At 40.0% G+C, this 20,521-nt stretch overlaps 1 protein-coding gene across 50 annotated transcripts in view; it reads right to left on the reverse strand.

Annotated features, from left to right (window-relative positions):
- MAP4K4 (mitogen-activated protein kinase kinase kinase kinase 4) overlaps window positions 1–20,521 on the reverse strand; it is a 189,965-nt gene that overhangs the window by 96,101 nt on the left and 73,343 nt on the right. For all 50 annotated transcript variants that reach the window (XM_053890525.1, XM_053890560.1, XM_053890551.1 and 47 more), the window contains exon 3: window positions 11,753–11,809. In XM_053890525.1, the coding sequence (XP_053746500.1) occupies window positions 11,753–11,809 (57 nt within the window). The remainder of the gene's footprint in view (window positions 1–11,752; window positions 11,810–20,521) is intronic.

The raw sequence follows: 20,521 nt of genomic DNA on the forward strand, positions 1-20,521 counted from the left end.
AATTTATACATAGGACGTACAAACAGAATTTAAACTGGACAGCATCTATTGGCATTAAATTTAGAAAAACGTAGGTGGGGGTGTTAAGGAGTTCTTTCTTAAAAAGTTACCATTTTAATGTTTGTTTATTTTATTTTTATTATTTTTCAAAGTTTTTTATATATTTATTTTGAGACAGAGACAGCATAAGTTGGGAAGAGGCAGAGACAGACAGAGAATCCTCAAACACACACACACACACACACACACACACACACACACACACTCATACAAAATCATTAACCAACTATACAGAACTTCTTTGAGCTTTGGGTTCTTAACACAGAAAAAGAAAGAAGGGGCACTCTAGTAGATTTCTAATATGCGTCCCAGCACTGGCACTATTTGTTCATTCAACGAACATTCGTGAAATGCCTTCTATATGCCAGGCACTGAATTGGTGCTTGGGATTATGTATCACTGAAAAAAAACAAAGATCCCTGTCATCATGGAGTTTATGTTCCTGGGGGAGAGGGGTGAGTGGAGTAATGATAGAGGCAGTTGATATACACTAAGTATAATACATAGGCCAGTTATACAATGTGGTATGGAACTGGAAAACTAAGAATAAGATAAAGGCATTAAGAGTAGGAAGGTAAGGGAGCGGGCCATATAGTCTTGAAAGAATGGCATTCTAGGGGAGGAAACAATAGCAAGTGAGAGGTGTTGAGGTCTTTAGGCAGGAGCTCCCTGGCAGGTGGAGGAAGAGTGAGCAGTTTTGTATAGTTGGAGGAGGGCAAATGGGAAGTAGGAGAGGAGGTCTGAGACAGAACAGGGCAGGGAGCCAATCAAGCAAAGTACTATAGGCCACTTTGAGAGCCTGGGCTTTTACTCTGAGCTAAGTAAGGAATCAATGAAAGACTCCAATCAGACATTTCTAAAGGATCGCCGAGCTGCCATGCTGAGAAAAGAAGGGTGGACGGGGTGGTGGTAGTAGTAGCAGACAGGTCCACGTGTGTGATTGTTTCTTATGATGGTTATAATTTGTTATGAGTTTCAAATACACCAAAGTTTAGAAAACGGGATAACAAACTCTCCTGTACCTATCTATAATCTACATTCAACAGTTATTAACTTGTGGCTCACTCCCTCCCACTGTCCACCAATGGCCATGATTATTTTGACAGAAACTGGGTATCATTTGAAGGAAGGATGCACTAACAGATCTCCTAACAAATGAGGTGAGTATATATGACAGGAAGAGTAGTCACCAAGGACTCCAAGGCTTTTTTGGCCCAAGCAAACAGAAGGCTGGGAATGCCAACTGAAAAAGGGCAAGGCTACAGGTAAGACAGGTTTATGGGGGAAGAGTAGGAGCTCACATGACATATGTTAAGTGTGGGCTATTAGACACCCAATTAGAGACGCTGAGAAATGAATGCAGAGTTCAGAAGAGTCTGGTCCCAAGTCCTGAGAACACTATCCCCAGAATGGCCTCCTTGCGAGGTTGGCCCTTGGATTTCAGGAGGGTTTCCCCCACTCCTAGAACTGATAAGAGTGGCTCACTGTTCCTAGATGGTTTGAATAAAGAATACAGTTTATTGCTGAACACCTGTTTTCCTGCTTATAGTCTGAAATTTTTGGTACATGCCAGACAGATGTGCTTATGTGACCAGTTCCGAATAAAAAATGTGGGTACTGAGTCTGTAACGAGCTTCCCTGGCAGGCAACAACACTTCACATGACAACTCACTGCTGGGGGAATGAAGCATGTCCTATAGGATTCTAGCAGGACAGGACTCCTGGAAGTTTGTACCTGGCTCCCTTTGGACTTCATCCCATGCACCTTTTTCCTTTGCTATTTTTGCTTTGTGTCCTTCCATTGTACTATAAATAGCAACTGAGGGTAAAACTACATGCTGAGTCCTGTGTACTCCTAGTGAATCATCAAACCTGATGATGGTCTTGAGAACCTCCAACACACCTTTTTTAATAAATTTGCTGGGAATGGAAACAGGAAGGGAGATGTCAAGATTTTTCACTTATAGCTGCCCCTCCCCCCGCCCCCGCCAAAAAAAAATGGTGGAGAGGGAAGATGAGATTTTTAAAAGAATAGGGTCCATATTTTATGTTTTTAATGTTTGTTTATTCTGAGAGACAGCATGAGTGGGGAAGAGCAGAGAGAGGGAGAAAGAGAAAATCCCAAGCAGACTCCACGCTGTCAGCACAGAACCCAACGCAGGGCTCGATCTCACAAACTACATGTAAGATCATGACCTGAGCAGAAATCAAGAGTAGGACACTTAACCAACTGAGCCACCCAGGTGCTCCCAGGGCCTATATTTTAAAACTGGCAATTTAGGTTATGCAGAATTTGCTGGGTGACTTTTTTATTCAACTATTTACTTAGAAAAATGCTTTTGATTCATTAAGCAATGGAATTAAACTAAGAAATTATGGAAGCTGCCTGGAGAGTGCTCATTAACAATCACAAAGAGCATCCCGTTCACAGCAAGTTTTGTTTAACCAATAGATCAAGAATAGCTCCTTCTAGAGCATAATTAATTTTCTATTTCACCCCAGATCTGAGAATAGTAGGTATTAAAAAGACCAGGTGTTCAGGAATGGTTTAAATGAATGAATTAGTGCAACTTCATGAACAGCATTTAAGAAAAATTAAACAAAAAACCCTGCAAACTATGGTTGATATTTGCCATTTCCAGTCCCAAATAAACCAAAACTGCATCTGGCCAAAGTGATTAGAACTTTGTCATATTTTTGGTAAGAATGAATGACATTTTTCTCTGTTCCTTTTTAAAACTATCCCACAAAGCAAGAGAGAAGACATAGGATTTTAAAGTACAGTAATATAACAAAAATATACTAGTACACACCTATTAAGAGCTGCCTCTAATTTACAAGAGGGAATCTTTATATATTTTATGTCAACGTCCATAACACTTTCTGAAATTCTCCATTAAAATTGCCAGGACAGGGGCGCCTGGGTGGCTCAGTTGGTTATGCGTCCAACTCAGGGCTTAGGCTGACTTTGGTTCAGGTCATGATCTTGTGGTTCATGGTGGGTTCAAGCTCCCTATCAGGCTCTGTGCTGACGGCTCAGAGCCTGGAGCCTACTTTGGATTCTGTGTCTCCCTCTCTTCCTGCCCATCCTCCACTCGTGCTCTGTCTCTGTCTCTCTCTCAAAGATGAATAAACATTAAAAAAATCTTTAAAACTGCCAGGACATTCTTTAGAAACAGCAAAGTAAGCTAAGCATCATCCATGTGAAGGGCTCTGTCATAAGCCTAGAAGGGCTATGAGAATCCTAAGAGTTAGCTTCCTGTAAAGAGTTTCTAATCTAGTAAAGAATAACAGAAGCAAGAAATGAATGCATGGAAATTATTCCCTAGGCAGTCATTAAAAGAGCACTAGAAAACTGCTCATAGGGCACGACAAAAGCAATCGCCAAGAACCAGACAGCGATGCCTATAACCAGAGGGGACAAAGAAGCCACCTGATGCAGAAACCTTCAGGAGTGAAAGATACAGAAAGAACAGAGTCATGAATATCAAAGGAGAATAACAATAGTAACCAAAGTCCAGGAGTAACAGAAGTCTTCAGCAAAAGTGAGTTATTTTATCTTGGTATCTTTAACCCAGCGAAGAAAACAAAGAAACCCTCATTTACTATGTAAAAAATTAATATACTAGACACTTTACATCTATTCTAGAATTCTAATTCTGACAAAAGCCTATGAAGTAGGAATTATTATTTCATTTTACAGATGAGGAAACTAAAAGCTTTATTAAATTTCATTCTAGGCCCTACTCTAACAAATGGTGTTATTACTGTCTTGGGGTAAAAGCCAGGACATGACTATTAAATATAATAGAGGTGGACTTTCTATGAGGCTCATAAACTATAAATTCACCTTGAAAAATATATATAGGCTTCAAATTTATGTTCACAGGAAAGAGGAGAAAAAAGATAAATCATTTGTATTAGTTCAGTGGCAATTCTAAAAATAAAACCCAAAAATGAACTCTTTCTAAACACTAATAATTTTAAAACACTCTTATTTTCTTTCCTTAGAGGGATGAAATTTAAGTGTGAGGAACAGATCTTAACTTATTTATGACTAATGTATAACATCTATGATTATTAATATTTATTACAAAAATTGAGAATGCTATAAAATAGGATCATATCTTCAAGAGTCCTCTATTTCTAATATATTACTATAATGTTCTTGGACAATGAAAACAATAATGTAGATCTATTATAAGTTTCTCCAAGTATCCACGAGAAACAGACCATCCTATACAATTCACCAAAGATTTGAGCTCCTACAACTCACAAGGCATGGCAACTTGTTACTGGCTACTACATTAGAAGACAACTACAGAACGGCACTATACTATACTCCTAATGTGAACTAGAGATATCTCAGGGCAATGAAAAGAAGATTGGGATGCTATTCTGGCAACAAGCTATGAAACCAGGTCAACTGCCTTTCTGGGTATCAACTATTGTCATCCATAAATAAAATGAAGGCTTTTCAAAATGAAAGACAAAACATTTGAGGTATACAGCTGACCTAGTTTTAATCTTCCTTTGCTTATTTACCTATTAAATAGATAAGAACAAAGAATTTTGGTATTTTGTAAAATCCAGTTGCATTCTTAAGTTAGAACGAATTAATCCAAAATAGAAACACATTCTATCTCTGCCAAAAAACAAAAACTAATCCTTTAAAAAATTTCACTGTCGTATCACCATCAGCAGTTATTTTTAAAACACTTCAACAGTTACCTATTTGTTGAGAAGTTCAACCTGTGCCCTCCACATTACTTTGGGAAAAGAAGGACAGACAGATTGAAAAGAAAGAGAAGCAAGCTTTACAATCAGAAAAGCTTGGATACAAGTCCAAGCCTTTGTTCATTCTTTCTAGAAAGAGGGGATGATAATATCGGTCTCAAAGTCTGCTATGTGAATTCAAGCAAGTGCCTTTACCATACCCAATGCGATGCGTGGCACAAGTCAAAATAAAAAATGTGTTAGCACTTCATGCACTCTATACTTTCCCAGCTAGTAGATCTTCTTTATCACTTTAGTTCTAGTATCTGGTAAATTTTTTTTAAAAAAAGAAAATATTAGAAATAGCACAATACTTACTCTAGCTCATTTGTCTAAGGTCATATGTTTATCTTATTCTATACCAGGTAGTCTCAATTTGGGTGATATCATTCCCCTCCCCAACAGAGGTGAAATGTGATTTTTGGAGGTGGAAGAGAAAAAGTTTAAGTCATTTTTATGTATAGAGCATAAAGATATACATACAGTACATGAACAGATGTACAGACATTTTAAAATTTCACAAAGGGTGATTAGGAAAAAATATCTGCAAAGGCTTCTTCAGGAGGTGATAATGAAAATGAAGCTGAGAAATACTATTGTATTCTCTGAGGATACAAAGGATAGAACTATTAGTTCTCAAAATCACTGTCATGCTTTTTTAATTAAAATAAATCAAAATTTAATCGATTTAAGAGCTTTTCTTCAGAATTGTACCAGTATTAATAACAATAGTAATAATAATAATAATAAAGAGATACAACTTGTGATCTTTATCTATAGAAAAGCTGAGTAAGGAAAACAATCCTAATTAGGAACTGCAATCTAGAATCAAGGTCATTTAAATTAAGTCAGAAGTTATCAAAGGTAAGAAAATGCCAGATAAGAAATCTGGCATGCCATAAACTTGGCACATCAGTTTCTCTCTCAGTAGCAAAGAGACAGAAGGCAGCTTGTGAAGAAAGGTAAAAAGTAAAGGCAAAGAAAGAAAGACTAACTGGGGCAGGGGTGGGGGAGGGAGGTAGAGGAGGACACACAACTGCTGTCAAAACTGACAGCTGCCCATGGTCTCACTGATGCACAGGCGGCTTCTCCTGACAACCCTCAGTGAGCGATGCTACGGTGAGTGGGCCAGAGCCATGGAAGGGCAGGGAGAAAGTGCCACCCGTTGCCTGAAATGGAAGAAGCCAGTACCAAGCTGTAAGGCCTGCAGCATTTAACTGGACTCTGAAGAACAACAGGATGGAACAATAGGTCACACAGTCCACAGAGATCTCTCCCTTGCTTCCTTTTGTTCTTATGTTCAGTCTAGACAAGAACAGCACATTCATTACATTGTGCTCCCCTCCAAATGAAAAGAGAGAAAATTGTCAAGCCTGACAGGGCCTTGCTTTGTCACTGGAGTAAGTTTGTTTTGCTCCCTACTGTCAGAGCATGAACTCCTTAAGAGCAAGAAATTTGTCCTGTTCCTCTTTCATGGACCTAGCTCAGATGGTGCTCAAACACTGTTCTACCTACCAGATATGAGCTATGCTGCTTTGCATTGGGCTGTTTCTGTGGCTCTTGCCTCTTCAATTTGATGATAGGCAGAGGCTAGGTTTTTACTGGCTATTCCAGGCAAGGCTGTGTTTTTACATACCTTTTATTCTCACATCCCTAGAACACAGTGCAAGAATATGGAGGGTACTCAATAAAATCTGCGGGCTGGCTTCCTGTCCCCCAATGGGCATCAGGCCCAACATCTTCCTGTCCTCTAAGGAATAAGTCACAACTACCAACCACAAACATTTTGATCCTAAGACAAAAAAAAAAAAAAAAGTCTGCTCTGGGTGATCTGCTAAAAAACTTTGGAAAGGAGAAAAATGGTCAAGATCCATTCATTCTTTAAGGTCCAGATCAAATCAAGTCTTTCTACAAGCCTACTCAGAACCAAATGTTTGAAACTGTGACTACTTTCAAAGGCTCATTGAGAATCAAGGATCTGGGTTTTAATCTCTGTAATCTAACTAGCAATGTACTCCTGAGCAAGAGGTGCCAGTGTCTCTGAGCTAGAAATCTTCACTCGTAAATATGCGGGGGTAGCTTCTTTCCTAAGATTCCGTTAAAATAAGGGTTTTCAAACTTGAGTGAACATCAGATACCTGGGAGGGAAAAGAATGGGAGGGGCCAGGAGGACACAGAGGAATGGATGAAGACAAGAAATGAGTTAGAAGATAACCAAATGTAATGTGCAAACCTTGGCAGGACTAGGATTTGAAAAAATGGTTGTAAAAACATTTTTGGCACACTTGAGGATATCTGAATACAGACTGAACATCAGGAGAAATTCTGAAAGCATTATTTAATTCTTTTAGGTGGTATTAGGATTATGTGGAAGACTGTATTTTAAGACAAGTACACTCAGGTATGGACAAGTGAAGGGTCATTGTGGTGCCACAACAATACACAAGTAATACATATACAAAATGTTAACAACTATTGAATCTAAGCAAAGGAGAGAGTGTTCATTCCTTCAACAGTTCTGTAATTATGAACATTTTCATAGTAAAAAGTTTGGGGGAAATTACTAAAATGAAAACGTAAAATTTATTTCTCAGAGATAAATCTTACTCCAAGAGTTTATGAACCCCAAGTTGAGAATTACTGGTCTAGCTAATTCACCTTTTTATCTTCCAGAGCATTAACTCAAAATAATGGGATAGCCCCAAACTGCAAGAAACAAAGTACCAGCCCCTCACATATAACAACAATTAAGACACAGGGATTGAAAAGAAGGGGTTTATCAAGAATTCAAACAACCAATTCAATCAAGTTTCCCTGAAAACACATACGTGCATGTCAAACTGGGGAACTCTAAACAAACTCTGTGGAGTGGATCAGTGCCAACTGCCAGTGGCCTGCACTGGTTCTAAGCCATGCAGGCAGACACTGCGTAATGGTGCAGGCCTGTTTGCTATAACCACACACTGGAGGCCAGGTCAAATCCTTAAGTTGTGAGAGCAACTGTTTGCCTTGCTTGGTTTTGTGCAAGGGCTTCAGTTATAAAGATGTTACCACTGGGGAAAACTGGGTGAATGATACATGGGACCTCCCTATATACTCCCTATATAATTTTCTGCAAATTCTTCAAATCTATAACTACCTCAAAAACAAAAACACCACATTATAGATCTCATGTCCTGGTCTTCTCCAGTTTGAACATATCCTTAACCTGCTCTTAAACCCTTCCCACAACCAATCTGAGAAATGATAAGCTTTCTTTAAAAAAAGCCCTTCAAAACCCTAAAGATAGTCAATTCTTAAGATTGTTAAAGTCTGAGAAGAGAAGAAATACAGAGAGATCTGTACATCTCCTACAAATAAACGCCTCCCATCCAGGCCCCTCACTTTCCTACACAGTACCTTTGCTTCACCTCAGGGTGCAATCTGAATTCTCAGTTGGCTCAGTTGTCCAGGATCACAAAATCAAGTACAGAGGTGACAGGGACTCAGTGCAGCCAGCCTAGAGCACATTCATTCAGGGATGCCAACAGCTGACAGTGGGGAGAAGAGCAGCTAGACCATTTACCTCCCCACACCTACTACTTTTCTGGCCTTCTGAGTCTGAGGAATAACTAGTACCCTGGTAACTGCCTCTCAATTTCACCTAAGGAAGAGGCTCAAGAATCAGGACAAATCTATTGTTTTCCTGAAGAATAAGCATTCACACTTTCTGCTCCTGAGTAGAAATGGAGTAGAAGTCAGAAATCATACAGAGGCATCTGGGTGGCTCAGTGGGTTGAGCGTCAGACTCCTGATTTCAGCTCAGGTCATGATCTCACAGTTCCTCAGTTCGAGTCTCACCTTGGGCTCTGCACTGACAGTGCACAGCCTGCTTGGGATTCTCTCTCTCCCTCTCTCTTTGTCCCTCCCCCTCTCCCCACACAGAGCAAATAAATAAGCTTAAAAAAAGAAAGAAAGAAACCATACAGAAGCCTGCTCTCATCAAAAGGACCACTCCAACAGCCCCTCCTGCTGGAGCTGAAACCAGAAAATTCAGCTGCAAATTCCCCCTCATGCCAGCCTGCTCCCAGATCCCCCTTAGGCCAATGCCCAAAACTTTACAAGAGCTAGGAAGTTCTTGATGTGAGGAGTAGCAAGGGCATGTTTTCCAGGGTGCCAGCTGCATGACATCCTCTATCCATAATCACTACTTGCTCTGAGCCCTGACTGTGCCCCAAGTTATAGCACAGAGGTCACTGTATGAAAACAACACACAAGAAACATTACTGAGACGCCAATATGGTAAATGGCTGATTGGGTTTGTATTTGTTCTGAAGACTCACCATCTGGTTTTCATTTTACCTGAATACATGGGTTCTGTATAATTATTTTTAAAGGAGTCCTGAAAATGCATTTGTCCAACATTGCCTGATTTTACAGGCAAGGAAGTACCTTTTGTATACAATTCAAAAGTAGAACACAAAAGCATCTATTACACACATAGATATGTATTTCATAGCCATGCTCATAAAAGATGAGTAAAACAAACCAAAGCACCAATAGTGGTTATTGTAAGGTAGTAAATAAGAATTTAACTTTTAAAAATATTTTCCTATAGGGGCGCCTGTGTGGCTCAGTCAGTTAAGTGTCCAATTTTGGCTCAGGTGATGATCTCACAGTTCATGGGTTCAAGCCCCATGTTGGATTCTATGTCTCCCTTTCTCTCTGCCCCTCCCCCACTCGCACTCTCTCTCAAAAATAAATAATAAACATTTAAAAAATGTATTTTCCTATATTTTACACCTTTTTTAAAAGAGTGTTCACATATTGCAGTTATAATCAGAGCTGAGCTTAGAGGAAGAGGATCTCTACAGAGAAGATGAGGAAGGGAGCACAGCCTGGCTGGTGACAAAAGCTCTGTCAGCCAGAGCAGCACAGGCTGAAGTGAGGAAAGAAACACAATCCTGAGGACTTTCAAAGTGCTTCGTAAAATTCCAAAAGCTTACATTTAAAATGGTACCTTGTCTGCTCGTACACAAATCAGGAAGTATGTTAACAAACGCCAGAAAGTATAGGCTTTGGCTACCCCATTTCCCAATGCAGCACCCGCAACATGCACAATAGCAGGAACGGATGCTTGACAGGAAGGTGCCATCCATCATTCCATTCACAGAGGGCACTTCATAAATAACTTGACTGTTGTATTTAAATTACAGTTAAGTTAGAATTTCTGCTCCTTTCACCACTCTATAATCTTAAAAATAACATTTAACTGGAAAGCATCCAATTTCCCCCTAAGATGTGCACCAAGATAGGGTCACTCTAGCAAGAGAATAGTCCACGGGTACTTTTTCATTATAAAGTCTTCAGTATTTTCTTTGGCAGAAAAAGAGCAGCCATCTCATAAAATGTTACGTCTTCAAATGTCCCGTAGTCCACAGACAACAATATTTTCTAATTCTTACTAACAAATATTTATAGTGGAGATAAGCATGTTCTTAGAGACCAAAGAGAGAATAGGGCTGAGGAGGAAACCTCTTTACAATACTCAATATCGCACACCTGAGATCAGTTTAGCCATTATCTCCCTAGATCAACCCCAGATTTGGAGATATGGCTTGATTTAAAGATATCCCAAATCCCCACAGCTGCTGGCTAACTCTAGAATCTGTGATGTTATGATGGTAAATTTCATTTACAATTAGGCAAGTCAGAAGCAATCACAAGAATGAAAAGTAAAATTTCAGATAAAAATAATTTAAAGTAAGATGGATTTAGTTCACTACAATCTAGGGTTATCTTTAAAAATTAAATATAGACTTATGCATGTATATACATCCACACATACAAGAACACATACACTTACTTTTTGTCTGAGTTAAACTCTCCTCTTTCCCATCTAAAGCTACAGAGTAAATCCTCATGTGACCATTTCAAGAACTATTTTTTGCTACTAAATTTTGCCAACAATCTGCTCAGCATTCTAGCAGATGTTTCTGTTTTCAAACCTCTGGGAACTTGGCTGGATCTGTTTTCTTTACCCATGTTAAAAATAAAAGAAATGGCCCAAATGTGGCCTAATACCCTAGAGAAGCTTTTCCCCTACCCCACATCCCTCAATCTCCCTATTCATGTGACCTCCATGATCCCTTCTCAAATCTTTCTTTTCCATTAGAGAAGATGTTTCCAATTATGGTCCATTAAGTTGCCAAGGATGACATCACCTCCCCCCCCTTTTTTTTAAGAAAATGCTACTGATTCCTAGTTACTTGGGGACCATCTGCAACAATTTAAACCAACTAGTCTGCTGGACCTTATAAACCCACAATGTCACAGGGGGGTAATTTGTTCAAGATCGATTCTACAAACAGAACAATACTCTTACAATGGGGGTTAGAGGGACAGGAGAATCTTGTCTTTTATATAATGATTTCTTTAAAAATATCTGTGCCTCAGGGCACGTGGGTAGCTCAGTCAGTTAAGTATCTGACTTAGGCTCAGGTCATGATCTCACAGTTCGTGAGTTCGAGCCGTGTCGGGCTCTGGTGCTGACAGCTCAGAGCCTGGATCCTGCTTCAGATTCTGTGTCTCCCTCTCTCTCTGCCCCTCCTCCACTCTCACTCTCTCTTTCTCTCAAAAATAAGTAAACATTAAAAAAAAAATTTTTTTTAAGGGGCGACTGGGTGGCTCAGTCAGTTGAGTACCCGACTTTGGCTCAAGTCATGATCTCACAGTTAGTGAATTTGAGCCCCACGTCTGAGCTGTCAGCACAGAACCTGGAGCCTGCTTTGGATTCTGTGTGTGTGTGTGTGTGTCTCTCTCTCTGTCCCTCCCCCACTTGTGCTCTCTCTCTCTCTCAAAAATAAACTTTAAGAAATTTTTTAATAAAAACATAAATAGATATAGAGAGATAGATAGATTTGTGCCTCAATCTTACCTCAGTGACATCCATAACTTTGATGGCCGCCAGCTGACCAGTTTTAACATGTCGACCCTGAAAAACAGAAAAAAAGAAACACAATTGGCACCACTGTTTTGGTGGTGATCATTACAACAGAATGGCTGAAGTTTCAATGCATCATCTCTTTTGTAATTTTTCTCAAAAGTGATAATGAAATTAGTCCCATGCTCCCCAATAGAACAATACGGTTTGTAATACCAATGAACCACACTTAATAAACAAGTAGTAGAACAAACTGAGTTTCGATAAAGCATCAATTCCTTCTTTCTGTCTTGGGTTCAATTTACATATCATTACCTCTCAACCTAAGCAACTTAATATTTTCTTCTATACAACAGGATAGTCACTTTTTCTTTCTTAACATCCTGCAAGAATGAAATGACCCAAAAAACCTCTAGGTATTTATTGTCAAAAAATGGAAAAGTCATTTTTCCCCAGTATACTCTCAAGACCCATTACTTGATTTTATGAAAGTAATACTGAGAGTCTTCTTTGAAGCTTTCCTGCAGTCCCAAGGTAGAGACGTTGGAAAATAATTACCCAGAACAGAGGGAGATAGGGATGATGCAAAAACAGAGAGTGCTTTCTTACAGCTATAGTATAATTCCTGACTTAGGACCTAAAACTCACTATTTCTATCCCTGGCATTTCAAACCAATGTGAGGTCATTCTCCTCTCACCCAGATGAACAGGAATGGATTTAATTCCTGTCAGTCCTGTGCTTCTCCATCCACTCTTTACAGTGCTCTGCCGGCCTTTTCTCCGGCGAGTAACATAGAGCTACCCAGATATCCTGAGCATGATCTACTTCAGGGCGTTATGAACAACGGTCTGCAACAAATGTAAAACACAAAGAATGTCCCCATATTTCCCAAGAGCCTGTCTCTCTTGTGGTCTCATGATGAACAGTTAGGAACTTTAGAACTTGAAACTTGAGGGAAGCTCTCCATTTAGTCTGGAAAGCTTACCCAGGAACTCAAGTTACATCTAGGACAAAACGACTCCATGAAAATGACACTGTATTACAATTACATCTCAACAGTATGTGGTTGGGACACCATGGATTCCTGCAATGGCAGAGCAGTTCATGAGCAGTAAGTGCACAATAACAACATACAGGAAACTAGGACAAAATCCATAGGCCAAGAACCTCAACCCAATTCTCACCAATCCGCAGACATCACCACCTTCCTCCAAAGTGAACTACCTTCCTGGTCTTCAAAAGTGGGGACACCACCTGCCACAACACATACACCTGCAGTTCAGTCTCAAGTTCTGCTTCTGAGACAAGAAGGGTTATCCCACATTGGTCCATGATCCAAGAAACAACACCTCCTGCCCTTTCCGCCATTTCCCAGCTACCAGTCCACCAGCATGCTCTTCCAGCATACCCAGCCTCAAAAGATCTGAACCGCTACCTCAGCTGCTGCGTCAGTACCCCATTAGACACCTTCCCCAGCATTCTCACACAGTTCTGCTCCACAGTCTGGCACTCTTTCTGCATTAAAAGCTACGTAACCCACAATCCTGAATAAAAATGCTGCCCTATATGTATGTTACCATAAGGCACACAAAATGATCTAAGAAGTCATGTAACATCTATAGAAGCTCCATCTCAGAGATGCTCGGCGTGGAATACAATTGTGTGTCAAGAAAGTTCTAATTTATGAACATTAAATGGGCTCCTATATTTCTGATTTGACTGCCATCTTTTACTACCTGTCTATCCAAGATTCAGTATCTTTTGATAGTGTCCATTCCTGAATTACTTATTTAAAATTTTTGCCTATGTGTGTCATAGGATCTGTAACTTCAGTCTTTTTTTTTTTTTAATGTTTATTTATTTTCAAAGAGAGAGTGTGCACACTAGTGGATGAGGGACAGACAGAGACGGAGAGAATCCCAAGTAGCCCTGGGGCTGTCCACACAGAGCCCATCATGGGGCTCAATCCCACAAAACAAAAGATCATGACCTGAGCTGAAATTAAGAGTCAGATGTTTGACTCGGCCACCCAGGTTCCCCTAACCTCAGTCGTTTTTAAAAGTTTTGTAACCCCAGCTCTGTGCTAAGCATTAACACACAGGAAACTTAGTTGTCCTTCATGTCTTGGGCACTGGCAAGATCCTAAAGCTACAGGATAGTGATCCAGAGTATGGACTCCAGCATCAAGACTGTGTCCACACCTCATGTCCTCCACTCTGTAACGTAACAGTGCCTCAGTCTCCTGTCTGTATAAAAGGGGTAAGAGTGATGCTCAACTCACAGGTTTATCATGAAGAAGAACTATAGTGCAGGGGCACCTGGGTGGCTCAGTCGGTTAAGTGTCCAACTCTTGATTTCGGCTCAGATCGTGATCTCACGATTTGTGAGATCAAACCCTGTACTAGGCTCTGTGCTGACAGCGCTGAGCCTGCTTAGGATTCTCTCTCTCCCTCTCTCTCTCTCTTCTCTGTCCTTTCTCTGCTCATGTGCTCTACCTCTCTCTTTCAAATAAACATTTTTTAAAAACGAAAAAAAAAAAGACTTAGCAGTCTGACAGTGGCATAAAAGCTTAGAGTTATGAATTCACTTAGTATTTGCTTTACCAAGAACTTGAGTTTCCCCTACTAAGGGATTAGAGAATCAGGACCTAACAACTAATCAATTATTTGTGTCAGAAGGTGGACCACACAAAGGCACTAGTCTTCATTAACACATACCAGGTCTTCCAAAATTAGGTCCATTTTAAATTTAAATTGAAATCAGAAAACGGTCCAAGAATTGTCTCCCTCCTCTTCAAGAAACAAGACAACACTGAAAGAAATGAAATTTGGGACTCTGGCAGCATTGGGCTTTCATTTTTCTGCTACCACTTCATTACTACATTTCCTTGGGAAAGCTGCTTAACTTTGACAAGCTTCCTAGGATCACTGGAGGATCCCAATGTTCTTTTTAGAATAGACAGGTTATAAATAAAGTGCATACAATACATAAAACCCTTGCCATCGTATCTGGCATATAGTGGACTCTCGCATGACAGTCTTCTTCTCTACACTTTCACCAGAGGCCCATGCTAACCTTTTCTCTTAATTCACCTTGCAACTACCTTACCTAGTCAAGTTAGGCCCATTTCTCATTTTCAAAAGGCATGGCCAATATGAGGAAAGGCAGTGGGGTGCTAAAGTAATATACTTCTCTATTTTTTTTAAAGAAACAAACAAAAAGACAACCTCTAAATTTGAAACAAATAATTACCTACTCAGATGGATCATCTTTGCTTAAAAGAACCAAAATGGTGAGCATAACAGTCCCAGGAGAAAAACTACAGCTGGGGCTGAATGTACTAAACATCTATATGCATGTAATTGTGTGCTAAGGAGGTCATAGGAAGAGTTGTTTGAAAGGATAAAAATTTGTCTGTGATTTACTCAGTATTAACCAAGAGAGAATACAGTCACCCGCTTAGGGTAGCTCAGCTATAAGCTTAAGTCTCCAAAAGTCAGATGCCCCCACCCATCAGAGAAGCCCTACCCATGTTCCCTTGGCATCACTCGAGAGTGTAACAAATGGCCCTCAGTGGTATAGGAAGAGAAAATACACATAATCATAACCAACTGCCTTGTGCTGGGGACTCAAGAATACAAGAAAAAGCATTATTTCACTGAAGTTTGAGGCTACTATAGCATCTACTATAGCATTCCACGCTGACCTCTATACCGTCTCTTAAAGGCTGCTTCATGTAGTCTGCTCCCTAAAGATGACCAATATGACCACTTTCCTTCACCTGAGTCTGAACCCAGAATTGTGTCTGTCACTAAAATGCCTAGCCTGTGCATGGAGAGATTTGGAACTTACTAGTAACAGGACCCTTACATTGTATCATCCACTCTTAAAACACCCCAGTATATGACTTGGTCAGTATTAAATATACATACCTAACATCCATTTATAAACTTGACTCTTTTGTCCTATTGTCTGCATTTCTTGGACACGGTGTCCCATCCAGTGTTATAAAATGCCAGGAGGAAGAGACTAAAGGCCCCTGGCTTTATCTATGAGGCACCATGTAAACATTAATGCACTAATGAGACATCCAATGAAGAAAAGCCCCCAAATACTATTCAATAAACTATTTTCTTAGTAGCTTCTAAAAAACTTTATGAGGGCCAACAAAGCAGGTCATTCATTATCTTACTGACAGATGAAGAACTCTAAGGTAAGTTTTATTATTCTGCTGCCCAAGACACAACGGTAGCAGAATTTCCTTTCTACAACAATTGTATAAAATGTGAGGGATGGACTCACCATTTCTACCAACTTGTCAAATTCCTGCAGTTGAGGTTTTTTTGTTTTTAAAGAAACAGCTTAAATTATTTCCCCTCAATGCCCTCAAAGGGTTAACAAGATTTGGAATTAAAATTGCTACTGCAATAAATATTATTTCACACAAAGTCAGACTGGCTCACACTAACCAGACCTATCCCCTTCAGTAAAGCAAACTTCAAGGCATTTGATTCATTTTTGGTCTGTAAATGGGGAAAACGAATGTTTCTTTTTTTAAAAGGAAAATTCAAACTATTCTTGGCAGACATCCAAGCTAAGGAAAATGCCCTAATTTCTGACTCTCCTTCATGATTCTAAGAGAGTGAAAATTGCCACCTTGTATCTGCAAATATGCATTACATTAATGATACATGTTCCAAGAAAAATACACATACATACACACCACAAGATTTTAAAATGCAAGGGCACTGTGACAGCCTGTCTGTCTGCCTCTACTGAATGAAGTCTGTCCCTAACCCACAACGAGGAACCTAGCGGCAGAAGATCAGCATTCAGTCAAGGGAAGCTTTTAAATCCCAAGAGGAAAAAGATGGCATATCACCAAATAACAGGTAACTAACTCATGCTGCATAATCTTTACCTAGACCCCAGGTGACTCCATTAAAATACGTTTGATGAATACATATGTTTATTGAGAGACAAACTCTGGTCACAGGAGGAAACTTGGAGTGTGACTGAATCAAAGAAATGAAAGCCTGAGTCCTTTACTCAGGGCTCCTATCCTAGGGGATGGTCATGCTTCTGCTGAGACACCAATCATCCCTCACATACCCTTGTCATTGTATGGCACCAGTACCTCAGACCTGAACAAGGATGTGCACTGCAACTTAGCAGCTCCTTTTCTGTTCACAGAGCTTCCTACTAAAATCTCATCTTTCTGCACAGAATCATAAAGCTTTTGTACTCATTCAGCCTGAGAAAGTGGACAGACTATTAGAGAGGAAAATTCTATCAGGTTTATGACACTTTAAAAGGTAAGTAAACACAATTCAGGAACAATAAATATTTTCTCTTCTCCACAACCCAAGAGAGCACACTGACAGCCTGAACTCCAGCAAGCATGGCCCTTGTGACACCTGGACAGCATTCTAATACTACATATAGGACTGTAAGAACAGGACACAAGGCACCAGGATGCTCCCACTCTTAGGGCATGTAGTGAACAAAGTGCTTCCTATGCATTTTCATTTACTCCTGATACAACCCAACGTATGTATGTGCCGACGTCCCCACCTCATAGAGAAACTGAAGCTTTGAGAGGGTTAAGTTAATCAGATCAAGATTGACACCCAGACAGGCTGTAAACTTCAAAACAGAAAGGACCACAAACGCCCTATTAAACCAACTTCCATACGAGCTGCCAAGTCTACTATTCTACACACAAATATTGTAAGTGATTATAATCAAACATGGGGATGTAGTAACCAATAATGAAAACTTACTCTCAATTCCTGGCCTTTTCTCTCCTGTGATTAATCAGAAAAAGCCAACAAAAGAACATCCCAAAGGAATTCTTTAGGGAATCTGAAGGCATATGTAAGCACATTCAGAGTGCCTCATCCATGGCTTTCTAAAACTGGTAACAGCCTTTTGTTTTTCCTTCCTTTATCTCACCATAAATTTTCTTTCAATAAATACTGGAGATCAGAATGTTTTTCCTTTCTGCTGAGTTTAACCTGAAACATAAACTTCAGAGATTAACTTCCTGACACTGGCTTTCTATTTGCTTAATAGTAAAACCTATCAATGCTCAGTAAACTGAAGACCGACTATATTTAACCAGTGCTCAAGACATGCCCTATACACTCCCAGGGGAGACAAAACACTGGATCCGCCTTCAGGGAGCTTATAATTTAGAGGGGTGTTAAAAAAAAAAGATCCACAAGAAGGGACATTAACATGTGACAGAGAAACACTGTACTCTGTATCAGAAACACTTAGGAAACAGGACAGTGTGACACAAATTGCTCTGCCATGGTACGAGGTGCAAAAGGTACTACTGTTAAGGGGACCATTGCTGTGAGGCTAGTAGTGTAGACCCACCACAGAAGCTGTAGTGGGGCCTTTAAGGATTGTCCTAATGCTCTTGAAGATCACCAAAGGACAAGATGTGGACCCCTTAAGATCTGAACTACAAATAGTCCAAATCCCAGGCCAGAAGAAAGAGGGAGAACTCAGTGACTCACCCAGGACTAGAAGCTGTGTCACAAACTGCATCACCTCCCTCCAAACATGCAAGGACCTTAAAAGGGGGTTTTCATACACTGCACTGGACCAAGAAGATGCCAATCTCCCACTGAGTCGGGAAGGGGACATTCCATCATGGGGTGATGCGTGTGCTTGCTGCAGAAGGGGCTGCTCCTCATTCCCTAGCCAACTTGGAAGCTGTTATTTGATCTTAATGTTTTTAGTGGTGTGTTGTTGGTATGCAGATGTAACATCTTAGGTATAAGAGGTTTCTTGTGGGAAAGAGAGATGTTAAGTCTTTTTTTTAAGCATGTAAAATTCAATTACAAAAATCACTAACTTTCACCCATGATGTGTAGAGTTTCAGGCTCCATTCATGAGAATTCCATAAGTGGGATACAGGAAATCGTGACTTTTTAAAAGCCAGTCTCTAGTGATTCTTATGAGTTCTGAAGTTTGGAAATCACTTTTCCAAGCTTGTATTAAAAAGCCCAAATTCACGTTCTCATATCCTTTTTGGACTATACAATATTTACTGACAGTAACATATGCACTCATCATCTTAGCTAGGGGTTTTGATGTGTGAAGGTTAGATTTATAAATTCAGGGTACCTGGATGGCTCAGTCGGTTAAGCATCTGACTTCAGCTCAGGTCATGATCTCACGGTTTGGGAGTTCAAGCCCCACATCCGGCTTTGCGCTGACAGTGTGGAGACTGCTGGGGATTCTCTCTCTCACTCTCTCTCTCTCTGTCCCTCCTCCACCTGCATATTCTCTCTCTCTCTCTCTCTCTCTCTCTCTCTCTCAAAATAAATAAATAAACTTGAAGATTTTTTAAAAAATAAGTAAATTCTAAGAAGTGACAATTATGTTTATAATAAAAACACAGAACTTCTGTTCTGAAATGTTCAGGAGCTCAAAGGGCTGGCAAGCCTAGTTAACAAACTAGCTGATTAAATAGTCAAGAAAGTACACCCAGAGAGCAAGGAGGACACACACTAGTGAGGCCAAGTCCCCAGTGTGTCAATTCTCTCCCCAAGATGTCTTACTCACATCACACATAGTTCAATTTAAAAACTGAACAGGGGAAGGAGGGGTGCACAGGCAGAGCACAGAGGATTTTAGGGCAGTGAACCCAATCTGTACTACACCATAATGATGGATACAAGTCATTACACATTTGTCCAAACCCACAGAACAAACCAAGAGCAACCTTACTGTAAACTATGGACTCTGACATGTCAATTCATCAACTGTAAAAAAAAAAAAAAAAAAAAAAAAGAAAATGTGCCCCTCTGGTGCAGGCTATCATAATGGGGGTGGTTATGTACATGCGGGAGCAATGTACATAGAAATCTCAGTACCTTCCTCTCAATTTTGCTGTGAACCTAAAACTGCTCTAAAAAAAAAAAAAAGATTAAAAAAAATTTTTATTCCAATATGTTCCCCCTTAGATTTCCTTATTTTAAATGCCAAATATGAACCCACATGACCACATGGTGAATGGCATGAGGCCTGCACTGGGCAATCAATCCACTTACCACTCTAAGGTTCTACATCCATCCACCTCCAAAGGCAAAGACCAGTTTCACTGGTTCTGTTTCATAAACCCCAAACCACAGGCCCCACTCCTCAGTGCTCTTTTCTAGGAAGTGTCTGTGAAAATTTCAAAATTCAACCAAAGTGGGGAGGCATGTTACCCAGACAGCACCCTGTGAGCCATTTAAGATAAGGAACCATATAATTAACTTGAAAGAGACAGCTCAGAACACTTCAAGAAACACCTCAGTCTTCAAAACCCTCCTTACAACAGAGCAGGAATAATGGCAACATGACCCCACCAACACCTGCTTTTCCCATCACACTCCTCCAAAGCCTAACCGGTGTGAGGTGAGCAGGGTTGTGCTGTTGCACATCTCATGCTTATAACTAATATCTCTCACTTTAGTAACTGTGTATCTGCCTCTTATTATTAGCCTGCCTTATTAGCCTGCCATGATCAGGCTATGGATGAGCAGGAAGGCAGAGAAAGCACAGGAATATGTACATGTTATAACATCAGTGCAGACTTGCAATTTAATAAGAAGACAGTGCAATTTCTATTCCCTCAAGAGTTTAAAATTAAAGACCTCAATATAGAATTATACCTTTCTTAGGTTGGAGCTATCTTATCTGGAACAACAATCCCTTTAAGGAAAATTATGCCTCAGTAGCAGAGAATGTACAGACTTAAC

This window comes from Panthera pardus, unplaced genomic scaffold, assembly GCF_024362965.1.
Source record: "Panthera pardus isolate Hobbes unplaced genomic scaffold, ASM2436296v1 HiC_scaffold_25, whole genome shotgun sequence".
Classification (NCBI taxonomy): domain Eukaryota; kingdom Metazoa; phylum Chordata; class Mammalia; order Carnivora; family Felidae; genus Panthera; species Panthera pardus.